This window comes from Diaphorina citri, unplaced genomic scaffold (assembly GCF_000475195.1).
Source record: "Diaphorina citri unplaced genomic scaffold, Diaci psyllid genome assembly version 1.1 scaffold5187, whole genome shotgun sequence".
In the NCBI taxonomy this organism is placed as follows: Eukaryota; Metazoa; Arthropoda; class Insecta; order Hemiptera; family Psyllidae; genus Diaphorina; species Diaphorina citri.
The window spans coordinates 17,022-18,156 of record NW_007382563.1 but is presented as its reverse complement, the minus strand read 5'-3'; the positions used below and the strand labels follow the sequence as shown (position 1 = coordinate 18,156).

At 43.0% G+C, this 1,135-nt stretch overlaps 1 protein-coding gene across 1 annotated transcript in view; it reads right to left on the bottom strand.

The window, feature by feature from the left end:
• Window positions 1-20: 20 nt before the first annotated feature.
• The window catches only part of LOC108253955 (male-specific sperm protein Mst84Db-like), a 10,598-nt gene continuing 9,483 nt past the window's right edge, over window positions 21-1,135 (bottom strand). Inside the window, exon 2 of the mRNA XM_017448802.2 lies at window positions 21-453. Within this exon, the coding sequence (XP_017304291.1) occupies window positions 155-445 (291 nt within the window). The 5' untranslated portion in view covers window positions 446-453 and the 3' untranslated portion in view covers window positions 21-154. The remainder of the gene's footprint in view (window positions 454-1,135) is intronic.

Below are 1,135 nucleotides of genomic sequence, written 5' to 3'. Positions count from 1 at the left end.
TTCAGCAAATAAAAATCAGATACGATAATCATGAATATAAAATTAGTTTTATTTTTTAAAAACAAGCCATCAAATATCGAACATAAAATCCTAAAATCCTGATGTTCTCCTGGCTAAAATCCTATTCTCCTGAGAAAAGGCTGGGCCGGGACTACTACTGTCCACGGAACATCGTGTTGGCCGGGCCATCAACACACTGGGCCACCTCGAGCAAATTGTTCGGGTATACCACACCAATACTGAGCCGGGGGCGGCAATCACAACATCCCCCGCACGGGGCACAAGAGCCGCACAGCTGGTTCATTCCGACTGGGGCGGCTTGGGGCGCCCCAGCATTGGGATAAACGACGCCGACGCTGAGACGGGGCCGGCAACAATCGTTACAGCAGCCGCAACTCGAACCACAAGGACCACACCCTCCGCACAGTTTGTTCATGGAGGACATTTTTGAAGATCGGCAAAAGTGGAAGTTTTAGAGTTGAAGATCGTCCAAGAAAGAGAATTGAAGGTGGTTTTGCTGGGTTCAGAGTTCGAAAATCAAAGGCACAAGTTCGTCAAGGACACTTTTGAATAAAATATCGGAAAATTTAGAAATTGAGAGTTGGATTGGATGGAAGAAATTTTTGAAGAGTTTAATAAAATGATCGCGGGTTGTCGGAATAAGAATGAGGTTTCGAATATTGGTTTGGGTAGGTACTGGTTGAAAAGTTTGAATTTATTGCCGAGTTTTATTTGGTGGCCACGAATAATGTGTATTTGTAATTTGTGTACATTTTGTAGATGTCTTCGGAATGGGAAGGTAGCTTGCCTTGGAAGTATCGCGAAAGCAGTTCTAGGATTTCGAGGAAGTTCGAGGTTGATCATTTGTTTTTGCGCGCTACCTAACCCTATCACTCCCAGAACTGTTTACGTTTTGCCTGACCCCTTCTATTTATCTGACTGATAGTCCTTTTATCTTACACAGAAAGCCCAGCAGCACTTTGAGGCTTAAGTGTAGGGGCAAACAGCCCTAAAAGTTGGGTTAAGCTTATACGAATCTACGATAGATTTTTTTTTTTTGCCTGTGACTGACATTGAACGCTCGCTACAAGCCCCGATGCTCGTGTTTTTTTTTTTTTTTTTTTTTTTTTTTTTT